General features: G+C 43.3%; 1 protein-coding gene across 2 annotated transcripts in view; it reads right to left on the reverse strand.

The window, feature by feature from the left end:
• ttyh2 (tweety family member 2) overlaps positions 1-13,781 on the reverse strand; it is a 136,170-nt gene extending 122,389 nt beyond the window's left edge. For both annotated transcript variants that reach the window (XM_061707712.1, XM_061707711.1), the window contains exon 1: positions 13,362-13,781. In XM_061707712.1, coding sequence (XP_061563696.1) covers positions 13,362-13,490 — 129 coding nt within the window. In that variant the 5' untranslated portion in view covers positions 13,491-13,781. The remainder of the gene's footprint in view (positions 1-13,361) is intronic.
• Positions 13,782-15,693: the final 1,912 nt, after the last annotated feature.

Genomic DNA, 15,693 nt, shown 5'->3' on the forward strand with positions numbered 1-15,693 from the left:
GGGCTCACATTTACTCCCTGAACAACGAAACCGCGCTGACAAACAAGCCCAAATCATCACACTTCCCCCACCATGCGTGACAATGAGTGTGAAGAGTTTCTGAAATGCTTCAATTCAGTTTTCCCCCCAAGCACGGCGCTGGGCGTTGAGGTCAAAACCAATCCACCTTCATCTCACGTGTCCACCGGACAATTGTGTGAAGTCTTGTGATGTGTTTCAATGGAGTTTTGCCAAACTCAAGTCATGCTTCCATGTTGTTTTCAGGCAGAAGAGGCCTCGTCCTGCCAAAGCCTCCCAACAAACTGTATTTGTTCAATCTTCCTGCCTCGAACTTGAACGTTTAACACGCTCAGCAAAGTCCCTACGGTCTGAGATTCAGCTCTTGACTTTACCTGTCGTGAGTCAGACCTTGGGGTAAAAGTTTGGGACCTATGTTCCCAGGAAGAAGTGTCTTGAATCCTTTCCAATAATGAATAATCGTTCTCTTTGTAAAACAGTAAACTCCAAATTGTTTGGAAATGAATTTATAACCTTTTTCATATGCAGCAACAAGAGTGACGCTCCGGTTCAGCAAACTGCCAAAACACCTGTCCTTATAGAGATCTGCACATCTGCTGATAACATGTTCATCATATAATAATTCACAGCACCTTGCTACAGCTTAAGGCTGAATTATGGTTCTGCGTTAAACCAACGCCGTAGGGTAGGCGGCTACGCGGGAGTCTCTCCGTAGCCTACGCCGTAGCCTACGCCGTAGCCTGACCTGCACCTCCCAAAAAATGGAACTACGACCCAACGCAGACCGAGAGGGCTGTGATTGGTTCGCTTGGTAGCAACGCATTTCTGGTTCCGGTTCGTGAAGCAGTCGTGAACTTTCAGCGCTCTTTTCTTCGTGTGTGTGCGATTTTTCTTCTTTTTTTTTTGCACAATAGTTGTCCTTATCTCTTTGATTCCCTGTGACCGGAAAAGCAGGAAGCTAAACAAAGTATCAACTAGTGCTCTGGGGGGGAACTTCACCGCGGAGAAATGGAGTGACGGAGAAGTCCGAAGGATTCACGATGGCGTCACGCCGTCGCCGTCACGGCAACGGCGTCACGGCAACGGCAACGGCAACGGCGTCACGGCAACGGCGTCACGGCAACGGCGTCACGGCAACGGCGTCACGGCAACGGCGTCACGGCAACGGCGTCACGGCAACGGCGTCACGGCAACGGCGTCACGGCAACGGCGTCACGGCAACGGCGTCACGGCAACGGCGTCACGGCAACGGCTCTAATTTAAGGTTCTGCGTTGGTTTAACGCAGACTTCATTTTGGTTAAATATATGATGGTACAATCAAAACACTACATGATGTTGATGAACTGAGGTCATATTCCCTTTATACTTAAGACCACAACTCACTAGTGTGGACCTGAGATGTGTAACTGCATTTCTGAGGACATGCACGTCACGCCATATGATAACATGAGCGGTTCTACCTTTGCACCTCAGACCGCATATTGATCGAGCACAGAAAAATAAATGAAGCTGAGCTGTTGTGGGTTTTCTCTGCAGCGAACATATTTGAAGTAGAAGTTGTATCAACTAATTGAATATCTACAACTGCCCCGCTGATAAGGAAGCCTGCACTGCAGATAATTGGCAGTCGGTTCTGTCTAATAATCTGGTGATTTGATGAAATTAAAAGCCAATAATAACCCTAATTACCAGGCTGAGGCATAGGGGTGTAACGATACACTAATCTCATGATACGGTACGATACACGATATTGAGGTCACGATAACGATACGATACGATATTATAGCAGTATTTTTTTAACAACCTTGAATGAGGAACATATGACTGGAAAAAATGGTCTTTTATTTGAAAGACACAAAATACAAAACAATGCTGTGCGTTTGCCCTATTGTTACAGTTTGTAATGCTTTATAACTGTTTAAGTTTTAAAGAGAAAGCCAGGCCAAACATTTTACACAAACTGAACTAAAAGTAAATGTCAGGTTTGCATTATGCATCTTCAGTTTCATACAAGTACAAATATTTAGCCACAAACTGAATAGTTTCTCTCATGTATGATTTGACTTTTTTCTTTTCCAGAAATTTAACAACTAAAATTAAATGAAGTAAATAAATATATCCAATTTTACATCATAAAAAAAGATTGATTCATGCAAGTGTAAGAGGAGATTTATTTTTGTTAAGAAGGTTATTTTGGTAATTCAGGGTTCATTATTTTATAAATATATTCTTTATATTCTGATGTAAATCAGGGACTATAATGACACTAAAAACACTGTTTTAGATTGGGCGGAGTGATACAGCACTAGGTGCTGTGTTGATGTTCTAAAATCCTACACTGTTGAGGGACATTAAAGTACACTGGAACTCAGCAGAAGTTGTCCCCGTGTTTCTCCTACTCACCACCCCAAAAAAGGTTTAATTTAATAAGGTAAGGCTTAACTCTACATCAGCCTTACATAAGTAAAAGTTCATAGCTCAAAACCATGCAAGAAACGCTCAAAACGGTACTAGTTTCTTCTGAGCGGAGGAAGATTTTGGTCCACGGGTCGAGGCGCGGTCGGATGCGCGTTACTAGTAGACCTAATAGATTAATATTAATAACCCAATATCGCGATACAGTTTGTCACCTCCACTACATGTTTCGTGACGTTTTTGTATCGCGAAATTTCGTGGCACGATATATTGTTACACCCCTACTGAGGCATCAATCAGCTCATCTCCAAATAAGACGGAAAGCATCAGGCTAATAAGCTTCCTGTAATTGCTGCTGATAACAGCGCACCGCCGAAATATTAGAAGGAAGCTTAAAGGGGACATATTATGAAAAACACGTTTTTTCTTGTTTTAACATATATAAAGTGGTCTCCCCTCACCCTGCCAACACAGGGGAGATGAAATCCCATGAATTTCTGCAAGGTCTGTGACCCCCGCCCGGCAGAATCCCCCAGTGTCATGTGATTTTTTTGAGCCGTTCAGATTCTGCTCCTGTCGTGACGTCACGACAGGAGCAGATTTCCATAGGTTGGCCTCTGCTGCTGAAACCACGTCCACAACTCTCTCCGCCGGCTGGAGCTTCAGCCATTGTTTAGAAGCGGGGACTGTTTTCCACCGGTTTCAACAGCGAGGGACGGTTAAAATGAGGTTTTGCATCGACACTTACCCTCATAAAAGGATCAGTTCCAACAGAACGGACCCGGCAACTGCACACGAGTCAGGGGTAAGTGACGTTATTTTTTTATGTTATTTATATTTGTATGATCTTTGCACGGGCAAGTATTTAGCTTAGCTCCGGAGCACCGGAGCTGCTCACGGACCGGACCGTCGAGGAGCCCCGGGCCCGGAGCTCCGAGCCCGGAGCTCCGAACCCGGAGCTCCGAACCCGGAGCTCCGAACCCGGGGGCTCCGGGGGAGCTCCGGGCGCCGGCGGCTCTATTAGTACCGTAATACATTTTTCTTCTGTGGTTTCAGATCTTCCAAGCAATGCACCTGGAGCTGTTCAATGACACATTCAAAAGACGCGCGGTCCTTCCTTGAGCCAGCAATAGTGCATAAATTGTATTTATATATTTTAACAATAAAGTTGCCATTTGTGAAAATTCAGTGTTGTGATTTCTTTACAGTTAACAGGATTCATTTGTCTTGTAACATAAGAAGTGAAATGATGAGGAATTGGAGTAAATAACCGTGGTGTAACTGTTTAGAATTAAATTCAATCTTCCTGTGTGAAGACGAGGTGACTAAAGGCTGATTTATGGTTCCGCGTTACACCAACGCAGAGCCTACGGCGTAGGGTACATGTCAATTTAACGCAGAACCGTGGACACGCTTTGCTACGCAGCCGCTGCTCTTCTCCCCGGAGCGACGCTTTGTCTCCTCCCCTGCTACACGTCATTCAAGCAGCCAATCAGCACAGAGCCTCATTATCATAGCCTCCCCTCCCCTAAAATGAAGCACAGAAAAAGGCTTTAGAAGCGGTAAAACTATAGACACGGCCCACAGGCTGAATTTCTGATTTATGTAGAAAAAACAAGCTTTAGATTGTTTTTAAGACATTCAAGGCCTGTTTAAAATATACATTAAATGCCATAATATGTCCCCTTTAAATGGAAACGAAAGAAAAAAACAAACAAATCCCTGCTTGATTATATCTGATTATTCGAATCGACTGTCAAATAGTATTCTCTAAAAAAACTGATGCTGTGTTTGTTGTGAGTAAAAGTGGGTAGCACGGAGCTCCATAACAGATCTCAGGAGAGGGAGGTGGGGTCCGACTCCACCCGCAAGGCCAGCTGCTTTGAATGGAGCCGTAAAAGACGGTTTAAAAAGAAGCTTTTCTCTTTAACGGAGCGTGTCTGCCAAAACGTCTGCTGTTAAAGAGGGTGCACATCTACCGACGAGCAGCTCTTCCAGGGCTGAAGATTCACAGCACCTGACTGCAACTTATACTGTTAAGGTCATAAGGAAGCAGTAAGATGGTACTTGATGAAGCCCACGTGATGTTTTTGTTTCTTTTTTGGCAAATAATTTGTAGTGAAGTCAAAACATTATACAAAGCACGTCACAGACATTTCAAAAAGGCACATATTTGGATGATAAAAAAGGAAACGGAGAGTGAATCAGATGGACACGGACCTGCTGACCTACACACGACGGCAGTCTCAACACAAAAGACACGACAAACTGTGCCCCCGTCCTATTTTTTGGCTTGTTCAGTTTTTGTCATCTTTCTATCCTCCCAGCTTCCAGACAGGAAGACAGTGAGCTGGGGAATACATGACCCACATCAGCCAGACCTGGATGAGAGAAACAAAGCAGATTCACTCCGAAAACAGCACAATCCCCAAAATGATCATCAGCAATTGTTGTTGGATTCTCCTGCCGTCAGCAACCTGAAAAAGACACTACATGACGTGTCTTTCACTGGAGAAGTCCCGATATGAAGACTTGGTTGCCAAAGCCTTTTTTTTTTCCTTCATCGTCCATGAGTCAGCAAGTCAGTTTATTGCAGAAATTGATGAGATTTTCAGAAATATGTGAGGGCCAGATTAAAAAAAGAAAAAAATGAAGCTTGATTATTGTCAGAAGACAGAAATTAGAGGGAAACTGGAGGCGGGTGATTCCTGTACAGACAAGAGCAGTGTCAGACAGAGCAGGGAACCTACAACTACACATCCACCCACATACAATGGTTCAGACAAAGAACAGAAAGATCTCGACCTCTTGCATTCCTTCACATTCGATGGCCACAAGCCAGGAGAAGACTGCACCGGGACTGCCAACACTACAACGCTGCAATTGCAGTTCCCCTAACAAAGCATGTGCATGTGTCCCGGGTTACGGGCTTCGCTGAACCGCTCAATACTATTCATGATAGCAGCCAAACAAACCTCACTTCAGCAGTTTCTGCACAATGGAGCGAAGTCATCGTCACACAAGTCAATTAAAACTCAGTCTTTGCTCCATCTATCAATGGAAATTACCATATTATCCGCACTATAATGGCGCTTTTACACTAGTACCTACTCAGCCGATTGGTCAGGGGATTGGCCCAATCGCACAATCGGGTACGTCACAGCAGCTTCGCTCCAACCCCGCCTACTTCTGATCTGGGTATTGAAAAGAAAAGAGGGCAAGGCGAGGCGAGTCGGGCTAAGAAGGTACTAGTGTAAAAGCGCCATAAGGTGCACTTAAAGGGGACATATTATGGCATCTAATCCCTATTTTAAAACAGGCCTTGAATGATGATATGACATACCACACCAACCTCTATGCCCTCCAGAAGGGAAGGGAGAACCTGAATGCTACAGCAGAAGAAATGAAGGCATTCCTTGGGATAAACTTAGTCATGACCTTCATCAGCTACCCACAGAGACGGATGTATTGGTCATCTGAACAGGGACTCCGTTTACCTTTGATTGCTGATGCCATGGCCACATGGCCACTTCCTGTCTTGGCAAGCACCCGACAGATGTTGCACAGAGATGGTCCAAGAAAGATAAGAAGATCATCACCATTGACAGGCCATTCGCAGTGAAGGTGTACAATGATTATATGGGAGGGGTCGACCTGATGGACCAGATGGTGGCAATGTATCCCCACAGACGCAAGAACAAGCGCTGGTACATCAGAATGTTCTTCCACTTTCTGGATGTGACTGTTGTGAACGCCTGGCAACTCCTAAGATTCTCTGGATTGGAGCAGGATGGTCTTCTGCCTTACAAGGCATCTTTGGCTCGTTCACTGATAAATTCAGGCACTGTCCGCAAAAAGGGGAGACCAAGTGACACTTCCCCACCTCCTCTTCCTGTGAAGCGCAAACCTGTATCCAAGGTAACCCGTGAGGTCAGACTTGGCCCTGGAAACCACTGGCCCCAGCTAAACGATGCCCAAAAGGTGCCAAGACCCAGCTCCACGTGTTGCAATGTGGCTGTGTGCCCTGGGTGCATGGCAAATTTTCACACAAGATGGTGAACTGATCTTGTACTGGAAGTACATAAGCATGCAGTGAAGCACTGTAGTTTGTGTAGTTTTGTCAATTGAAGCACTGCACTTTGTTTAGTTTTGCAATTGAAACACTGTAGTTAATTTTTCAGTGAAAAGGAAAAGCCCAGAATGGTTGTTTGAAGAGAGCAAAATATTTTGAAAAGTATATTTTATTGTTTTTGCATAGTTCAATAAACAGTGAATGTTATATCTCTTGATCTTTGTTGATTTTTTATTATTTTAGTTAAAATCCACAAACGCATGCTGTCCACCTGAGTGGTCATGTTCATAGCTCCTTGAAAATTTGGTGTATAATAACAGAACCAAATCAGTTCTTATTTTTATGTCTAAAAACACATAAAAACACTTAGTAACATTTTTTTTAACTCAGTATATCATGGGTCATGCATCAAAGGGTTAAATTGGTAAAAGATAAACAGACAGTTTAGACCTTCTGAACTTTGCGTTCAATCTTTCCTCAGCTAGCGGAGTAGCAGCTCCTTCCGCAGGTCAGCTACTTTAAGCAGGTGCTTGAACCCCTCATTTTCTACCCTCTTGAACGGTTCCATATCCTGTTGCAAGATAAAAGGTAACAGCTTCTGTGACCCCATTCCAATGTTTGTTTGATTTGTCATATGACGTGCTTTTGTCAAATGCCTGTTTCATGCTGCTCTGGCCTCCACCTGCGGTCCTGCTTGGGGTGCTTCCTCTTCAGGGGCCTCATCTATAAAGCTAGCTTGCGCACAAAAAGGGCTTGAAAGATGCGGAAGCCACCTTCTACGCAAAGGCTCGGATCTAAAAAGAAAAAACTAACCGAGAAATCTGCTTATCTTTACGGCAACCCTGACCCTCCCGTAAGAATTTACTTAAGACACGGGGAACTGGCGACGCAGGGTTTGAGGTGGTGAAATGAAGCCAGATTCATGTCATACTCTTAATAATGTCATCACATATCACAAAATATATCAGACTTATAATAAAATAGCGCTGATCGTGTTCCTCTGTGTTTGAAACACAGCGTCAGTCAGGACTCTGCTGCTGCTGCAGCCGCGGTGACATGCCGGGAACCTCCTTCACCCACCGCTTTAGGACAGAACAAATGAAGGGCTTCGTAGAGCGTTTAGGGGCTCCACGGAGCCTCTCATTTCTTCCCTAAAGGGACACAGATTATTTTATATATAATGAGTTTTACGCGCGTGTGAAACCTTTAGGTGCGGGTGTAAGCCTAAATTAGGGTCCTGCGTTAAAACGACGCAGAGCCTACGCCGTAAGGTACGCGGTGACGTGCACCTACGCCATAGGCTCTACGTTGGTGTGACGCGGAACCATAAATCAGCCCTGAGCAGCTCTGAGGGGAGACGGGAGAGGAGGAAGGGGAGCGGGGGGTGAAGCGGGGCTGCGGGGCTGCGGGGCTGTTCTCGCATCGTCTTCGCACAGGGTGTGTCGATGATTTGCAATTAATGGCTGATCCTACCGTTAGTTTTTAAACTGTAAAAAGTGGGGGGGACAAAAACATGATTTTGAAAAGACGGGGGACATGTCCCCACTGTTGTGCCGGGGCACTCACGGCGTTTAGCGCAGCAACGGCGTGCTGCCACTCACTCGCTTTATTTTATAGCCTACTATTTATATTTCTACTTTCACTGTGACCACAAAATAATGTAGTTTTACTGTCCTCCACCTCATCCTCAACATCTCCATCTCAGATCTCAGTGAAATTCAGTGGCACGGTGGCTGGACACGTCTCATTCATCCTGAAGCCAAACAGGCTGCAGGAAGCCACTGCGCATGCTCAGCAGGCTCATTCATATGCAAAAACATACCATTTTTGGTATGAAGTGGGCGTGTAGAGGGCGGGATATGAGGCAGATTCAGCTGAGCAACCTTCCAGCTGGACTGTGATTCATAAAGGAACATTGCGCGCAAGATTGCGTGCACATGGTTTTATTGATCCAGATTTTTTTTTGCGCCCGGCATTTTCGGCTTTTGGGTGTACGTGCACTTTTAGTATGAATCCTACGCAGTCCACTTTAAATGAGGCCCCAGGTGATTACAGATTTGTCGTGTTACCATAAGACGTACGAACGGATTATGTGCACACTTTGCAAAATTACTCGATCACTTGCGGAAAATCCAAAATTAAAAATCCAAATTATATCCACATAACTGAGGTGGACATTTTTTTGTGACCAACTCCGTTTGGCCTTCAGCTATCACTCCATGCGCTAGCGCTACACTCACAAACAATAAGCGGGTAGGAAAGGGCTTCACTGCCCGTAATTCTCATTGGTCGGTCAGACATCAAGACATCTGGTGAGTCGGTGCGTCAGCATAGAACTGCAATTTATAGAATGGGCCCTAGACGATCCCACAATCTCTGCAGTTTGAAAGATCATCTTCACGTTGTAATCCTTCAGGGTCTAATATTGTCATATCGCACACCCCTAAGCCAATGTTAGCTTTTTAGCGTAAACCCAATTTTCAGATCTATATCATAATTCAACTGTAACCAAATGTTGGAATACAACGTTGTTCCGGTGCACCTTATGTCGGAAAATAGACCCCTTCATTATTGTTGTGCCTTATAATGTGGTGCACTTAATGGTCTACCAATCCATGGATTACAGAGTTATAAAATGAAGAAATAATGAACCAATGCCTGCTGAATCGTTTTTTTAACCACCATATTTAGTAGTTTTGATGTTGAAAACATAGATTTAGTACACTGATGAGTCACAACTACAAGGTTAAGACTTGCATTTCTTGACAATTATACAAAGACACTGAAGATCAGTGCATCGCCTCTATTGCGAGATATTCATCCCTTAACCTTAGAAACAATCACTGCTGTTAATAGTTAAAACACGAGGATCTCTATTGCATTTAAACAGCCCAAAAAAAGATAAAAGATACTGTGCCCAAAATAGTCCTGCACCAGCCTGAACTTTTTATTAGTGAACTGCTCAACATAACAAGAGCAGCCTTAGTGTGTATCTGAAACAGAAACAAACAAACAAAAAAAAAGTAGGAATATGATAATATGATAATAGGAGTAGGAATGTTGGTTTTTGGAGATAAAATGGGTGTAATATCAAAGAAATAAAAAAACAAGGAAGATCTGTGTGTTGCAGTGACGGGGGTTTCCCATTTTGGACTCATTCACTGTACATGGCTGACAGTTTCTAAAAAGGAACCGATTGTCTCCTGATAAGACACACTGTCTTCCCCTCTTATGCCCCGACTGAGTGGATTTGTACAGCGTACCCGGGAATAGAAAGTGGCTGCGCGAGGAGAAAAAAAAAAAGTGTTCCCACCATTCCTCTTGCACTCTCTTTTCCTACAACCGGGGCAAAACTTTCTAAATATCAAACAGCCCAACGGTATGAGATATATGTCAATGCTATTCTTAGGAGAAAAGAAGGAAGTTCTAAAGAAAGGCCAGGACCACAACTAATGCAGGTCCCAACGTTTGCACCCCGAGGCTTTGCTACCGAGTCACGCACTCTGGACTCAAAGAGCCATTGAGGAAAAACCTCTAATTTGGTTTAAACGCTGAGGGGCACTTTTATTTCTAGTATGATAAATTAGATTGAGTATAAAAGTACGAGTCCTACCAAGCACTACTAATCAGTTGCTGAACACTGCAGTGTTTGTGACCAAAACACAAAGCCTTGAACCGTTTTGAGTCCTAAACAACCCATGTGGGGGCTTTAGGTATGACGACAATCATCAAGGAGGACTAATAATCCCCGCCCGGTACCATGTGATTCTGCTTGGAGTTTACTCATGACTTTGAAACGCGTATGCTTCATCAAATCAAATGGTTTCCGCCAGGGACTTGCCCGTTTAATGAATGTGTCTTTGAAAAACTGAATAAAGCAATAAAAACAAAATACAGTTCTGAGCTCTGCTGCTGAATCCTTCAGCACATAACTGATGATAACGGTGCATCTTCTCACAAGTCACAGGCATAAAAGGCACCTCCACCTCTAACCCACTGGTGGGCTTCACCCCTGCGGGTGCTGATATCGAATGACAACAGCAGCACAAGAAGGTTTTCTTTTCTCATGTTGAAATGTTTCGAATGTTTTTGATTTAATATTAAGGAATTTTGTATTTCTTGTCTCATGGTCTCCCCTCTATCTGCACACAGCAAAATCATTGAGGTTACATTAACACAGTGTTCAATTTCACTTTGGAAAAGTTTATACATGCGTCCACTCTTCTGAGTGTTATTTAAAACACTTTTAAAATAGTTAGTTATCTTAAACTACCTAAGTTACTCCAACACTCTATGGTGTATGCACAACCAAAAGACTTAACTTGGCCCTGGTAGCAGACTTCTAGTTCCATAAACACGGGTAAAACACGACTGGCATTTGTATGTGGAGTATATCTCTACACCAATCCAGTTAAAATTAAATATTTTATACCAAATGTTTCTCTAAAACTTGGTGTAAAATGAAGCAAAACCTAAAATGGTTGTTTCAAATGTAATTCCCATCAGATTTGCACCGATACTTCTCCAACCTGATCCATCCGGACTGTCCGGACGGTCAAATCCCATTTGAGTCCACGGTTCGCGTGTTTTTAATAGATTGTTTTTTTTTTTTTTTTTACAATGGAGGAAGCATTACGACCCACTGGTACCTGAAGAACGGTTTTAAGCCCATTTGTCTTCGTACGGGGCACAGCCAGGTAGCTTGGGAAGCTGGCGGGAACATGCCCACCATATGTCAATCAATGTTAGCTTTAGCTACCAGGTCCTTCAACAGATCCCTGCCGAAACACCTGCAGAGCTGCCCGCAGACGTTTAGAGGAGAATACACCGTTTAACATGTTCTCAACAGTGAAATCTAAAATGACTGCTGTGTTTAGTCAAAGCTGGGTTCGCACCAACAGTCAGTTGCTTCGCTTAGCACAGTAGCATGACAAGTACGGATGAAAAAGTGATAACGGATAGCCATTGACTGAGCCGACTGTCAATCAAGTATTAGAAATAAATTCATTGCTTTATATAAATTATCCTGGCGTCTCCTGACATGTCCTCCTCAAAGACATCATGTATGTGAAATCGAACGAAATTCGGACCAAACCAGGCTAGTTGAACATTTTAATGTGGGAGTCCGTGGAGACTGACTCGCTTTTGCAGCGAGCCTCTATCGTATAGCCAAGGAACTGCAACGCATCTTAGCTCCGCATGAGGGGAGGGGCCTCAACCCAGAAGTTAGACAACCAAGTCTATGAGAGTAATGAGGATTCCTCGGAATAGCTGTGACTGTGGTGGGAATAGTCTGTCATGATGAAGGGATTCTGATTGGATACGCTAAGAATCGCTTTTGGGCTGGCAACGTGAACAGAGCGGAAGACCGAAAAGACTCAAGAAAGTAACAACAGCACAGAAAATAACAGTTACAGAGCATGAGTAAACCTCCACTCCTATAGGGGGTTCCTCTGAGCAGAACACTGGTTGTTTCTTTGTCCAAACTTAACCTTTTCACCAGAATTAAACAATTAGGGACTCATATCGACCGACAGCCACAACCTTCTATTTATATTTGTGTCGACAGGCAAGTATTAGCTAAAAAAAAAATGTAAATCCTCTAACCCTCAAAAAGTTATATTAAATCATGTCTCCTTGGCCAAATTGACTTGTATCTATTAACCTCGAGTCTAATTTCACTCCTCCTTTTAGCTTTGTTTGGTCTCGCCTTACTCATGAGAGGAGTATTCGGTTCCCCATCTACAAACACCTTCCCTTTGTTGACCCCCAGTCGTCCTGCTATGTCTGTGTGCTGTGAGAACACCAGGAACCCAATACCATCGTGGTCACTTCCTGTGACTTTTTCATCACAATAGTCCTTTAAAATAGCTACAGTTTATCTTGTGATCAACACACACACACACACACACACACACACACACACACACCCTAACATAAAACATCTGGATCTCATCTCTGGAAATTGAACGATGCACAAGTCCCAGTGTCTGTTATTTCAAATTTAAGCTTTGCACATTTCTTCGTGTCTTGGGTAGTAACCCACTCTGGAGAGACCACTATGCTAAAATAAAAAGAAAAGACACGTATCCTACCTATGGCACTTACACTCCAGATGCTGGACCATAACTTTGAATAAATGAAGCAGTGAATTAATTAGACATTCACTGGACATGAACTGCTCACAGGTGAGTCATTAAAGGTTGATCCCGATCTGCCTGAAACAATGCTGCCAGTACCCCTGGAGTTTCACGGGAATCCCTTAGGGGCCACCCACCTATACCAACTATTCTCCCATAACTGTGCTCGCCTGGCCGCCTCTGGCTCTCCAGCCAGGTATGAAGACAGCTCATTTGTGGCACTCAAAAGAAGAAGAAAAAAAAGTGTTGCAAGTCCATTCTGAAAGCAGTTTTCACAAGCACATGTCCTGTTCTTTCCGGCCAGTTAAATCAGTGAAGTGCTCCTCCAAAGAAGCATTGGTGGTGGAAAGAGAGAGACCCCTTGAAATGACAGCACTTACTGTAAATCACTTTTGGCTTGGCTGAAATGTCTGATAAATGACGGACCCTCATGGATGGTTACAATTTATGTGGACTAGGAGACCTTCAGAGAGACTTAATTGGGACACTTTTGACATCAATAATGCAAAGTGTAATGTGCATTTGCAGCAGAAAGCCCATAATAAATAGCCTACAAGTTTACAAGACAGACTAGTAATCATAGGACAAGAGTATCCTGTAAAGAGATTGCCATATGGCAAATGGTACTTTAATTAAACTCACTGGGAAGTACCACAGACAAGTTATGTCCCAGTTTTATGAGTCCACAACTGGGATCCCCTCTTCTCTCACTGACCTGCTGGTAGTTCTCATCTCCGGGCTGGAAGGCTTTGTCAGTGGGGTGAAATCTCAGGTTGATGTGAGGGAAATTGTGCAGCCAGTAAGTCCACCAGGGCGCAATGTAATCCACCCGAGCCTGAGACATCCCTGCCCGGAGAGAAAAGTTCGGGCTGCAGCCTGGGCGACTCTCTGGGTCTGCGAGGAGGGCAGTCTGGTCCGAGCAGACCTCAATGAAGTCTCACACCAAACAAAGGCGACCAGAGAACCATGCTCAGCTGCTGAAATCACCCCGCACAGGAGCGCACACGCAGAAACCCGCGGTGGCTCGGGTTTTTACTTCAAAAAAACCAACCAAACTAAACCAAACCAGTTGGCAGTCATGGTGCTCCCGTGCCCTCGCGTCCGCGGACCCGCAGTTCTGTCATACCCGAGCACGGCGCTGTCAGCGGCGGGGGCGCGCCCTGGCAGCGCGCTGAGACCACGAGGAGCCGCGGGAGCGCGCACACCGCTCTCTGCTCGGTTTGGTGTGAGACATTATTTTAGTTCAGCTGATAAAACTTTGCTCTGATAAACGATGAAAAGTTTTAAACAAACATTTACCAGTGTTTAAGCGTATTTTAGATATCAGTTTAATGTTTAACGGTCTTTGGTTTTAGTTTCAACGGAATAAGCGACTAGACTGACACCTAGTGGCCATTTAAAGGCATTACAAGCCAGCAGCACAGAAGTTACCACAGAAACATTCGTCCCAGATGCCAGGCATCTGGTCAGACCCTCCCACAAAGAGTTTAGGTGAAAATATAAATGAATACATACATAACTGTCTCAGAAAATTAGAATATTGTGATGTTCTGTAATGCAATTACAAAAACAAAAATGTCATACATTCTGGATTCATTACAAATCAACTGAAATATTGCAAGCCTTTTATTTTAATATTGCTGATCATGGCTTACAGTTTAAGAAAACTCATATCCTATCTAAAAAAATTAGAATATTCTGGGAATAAATCTTAAACTGTAAGCCATAATCAGCAATATTAAAATAATAAAAGGCTTGTAATATTTCAGTTGATTTGTAATGAATCCAGAATGTATGACTTTTTTTTTTTTTTTTTTAAAATTGCATTACAGAAAATAAAGAACTTTATCACAATATTCTAATTTTCTGAGACAGTCCTGTAGATCAGGGGTCACCAATCCTGGTCCTCGAGGGCCGGTGTCCTGCATGTTTACGTTTCGCTGCTTCATTGCACCGTGATAAAAGTGACTGTCGTTAAGAGAATTGTGCAGTCCTCAATGACAAGCTGATGATTATTAATTAGAATCAGGTGTGTTAAAGCAGAGAAAACTAAAAAAAACATGCAGGAAGACCAGGATTGGTGACCCCTGCTGTAGATAATCATTATAGAGTATATTTGCAAACATGAGGGCGCATGGTTGATTTTCTGTGATGGGGACAACCTGTCCAGGCTGTTGCCCACCTGATGACAGCTGAACCCTCCAGGGATTAAACTGGGTTTCAACTGGGTAAAAATACAGCCACAGCAACACCTCAAGGTGCAGATTTTGTATTGCACTAATGATGTGTCGAGTATGCACTTTTCTAGTGTGATAAATTAGATTGAGTATAAAAGTTTAGTTCAATTCTTTTCATTTTGGCTCACAGATTTGAGGAAATGTGTAATCACAAAACAGAGTGAAGTGAGCCGAGCACGTACTGTACCACCTTCAGAACCAGACGGGCCTCATTTGTCTGCAGTTTTAACTTGCTCCCCAGGAACAGCTTAATGGAACCTCTGGAGTTTCAGCTCCCCAAAATATTCACCTCACAGACCTGGCCTGAATTCATTTCAGTTTTTCAATGGCTTTCCCCAGAAGCTTGCATATACTCCACAAGATAATTTTCCAATTTAAATCAGCCACCATTAGCAGCAACATCCACCGATGTCCGTCATTCAAGTTGAGACTCAAATTAAGTTTATATCATGTATAATTAAATATGACAATGCTGTTCAAAAAAAGGAAAAAGTATTTTTATAATCCAGATTTTTTTGTTATATGGCAACATAGTCAACGTGAAAGGGGGAAAAAAAAAAGAGACAAAATCACTTTTTTTCTCTTTTATTACAATTTTCTGTACACCATGTAGATTTACTTCAGCTCTTTCACAGCCAGACCTGTGGGGTAAAAAAAAAGAAAGTTAATATTCATTAAAACATTACATTATTATAGACAACACTATTTCCTTAGTGGATTCATGCAGGAATTCAATAAATCATTTCAAGAACCCAATTTGTTTACAATACTTTGTTTAATGTATTTTAAATGAGATATTTGAACATTTGC

Source organism: Cololabis saira, chromosome 19 (genome assembly GCF_033807715.1).
Source record: "Cololabis saira isolate AMF1-May2022 chromosome 19, fColSai1.1, whole genome shotgun sequence".
Lineage (NCBI taxonomy): Eukaryota > Metazoa > Chordata > Actinopteri > Beloniformes > Belonidae > Cololabis > Cololabis saira.